General features: G+C 58.9%; 1 protein-coding gene across 1 annotated transcript in view; it reads right to left on the reverse strand.

Moving 5' to 3' along the window:
* Positions 1-372: 372 nt before the first annotated feature.
* SRSF4 (serine and arginine rich splicing factor 4) overlaps positions 373-1,350 on the reverse strand; it is a gene marked incomplete in the record, with an annotated part of 29,211 nt that continues 28,233 nt past the window's right edge. The window contains 1 exon segment of the mRNA XM_027766725.1: positions 373-1,325. Coding sequence (XP_027622526.1) covers positions 926-1,325 — 400 coding nt within the window.

The following is a 1,350-nucleotide window of genomic DNA, read 5'->3' on the forward strand; positions in this document are numbered from 1 at the left end:
TGGGGGGAAAGACCGCCCCGCGCAGTGCTGTGGCTGCCGCTCGGGGCCTACCCAGGGTACTTCTCACCTGCCTGCCACGTGCTTCTGAAGACAGCAGGGCTAGAAATCCCTAGGAACCCGGCTGTGCTGCTGAGTGAGGAAAATCTTGCAGAACGCGCTGGCTCCCCACCATGGGAGGGCCCCGGGGGGCAGGACAGCCGCTGCGGGGACACTGCTCACGGAAGAGGTGGTGACATTACAGGAGGATGCAACTCTGATTCAAGCACCATGAAATTTTGTCAAGCAAAAATAGTCTTTATTCAAATTTAATGGAAACAGGGATCACTATACTTTGCAAGACAGGGAAAAATAAAATTAAAAAAAATTCTTCTCTTTTTTAATATAAAACAATATAGTCACAATACCAGAACGTGGAACTCTACAGCTGACTCCCTATGGGCACTGCAGGGTCGATTCTCCTCGACGGTGCTATTCGACAACTCTGTTAAGTCCAAAAGTGTGAGACCGAAGTGGTGGGAAACTTAAGACTTAGCACTTTCACTAAATGGCATACACCGAAGGGCATCAACTCAAGGGCAAAAACGGCTGAGCTCACATACCCACCTAGCCATCGTTCCAGCCTTGGGGCTGCGCGGGCACCGAGCTCCCGGAGGGCAGGCCAGGCCTGGCAGCCAAGGCCTGGGACACTACCGCAGGCCTGGGCCGTGAGTAAGGGGAGGTTTTCCAAGAGGTTTGTTTTCAGTCGAGCAGGAAGGCCTGGTGCCAGGAGGCTTTACTGAGAGGAAGCACTGAGATTGGACAAGTACAGACACACCACCGGGCAGTTAGAATGTACAGCGGGGACGCGGGTCCTACTCCCACCACTTGTGCTACGCTACCAAACCTGTACAAAAGCGCTCCCAGCAGTCCCAGCCGCGGCCGGCCGTTAGGACCTCGAGTGGGACCTGGATCGAGACCGGGAGGCCGACCGGGAGGCCGACCGGGACCTCGACTTGGACCGGGATCGGGTCTTTGAAGCGGATTTTGATCTGGAGCGTGATTCTGACGGCGGGTTTGGTTTCGATTTGGAACTGGATCTTGACCTGGACCGGGCCTCCTGGGCGGCGCCAGCGTCATCCCCCTCTCCGCGGCCTTCCCTCTGGCCAGACTCCGCCTTGGCGTGATCGCGCTCCTTGGACGCGGAGCGGGACGGCGAGCGGGAGCGGGAGGCCGAATGGTCGGCATCCTCCTTCCTCTTCTTCTTGGCGCTGCCCGCCTTGCTGTCGCGCTTGCTGCCTCGCTTCCGGCTGCGCTCGCTCCTGCTCCGGCTCCCGCTGCGGCTGCGGCCGGGGCCCGGGGCTGGCGGCCCCG

Source organism: Tupaia chinensis, unplaced genomic scaffold (assembly GCF_000334495.1).
Source record: "Tupaia chinensis unplaced genomic scaffold, TupChi_1.0 Scaffold143646_1, whole genome shotgun sequence".
NCBI lineage: Eukaryota > Metazoa > Chordata > Mammalia > Scandentia > Tupaiidae > Tupaia > Tupaia belangeri.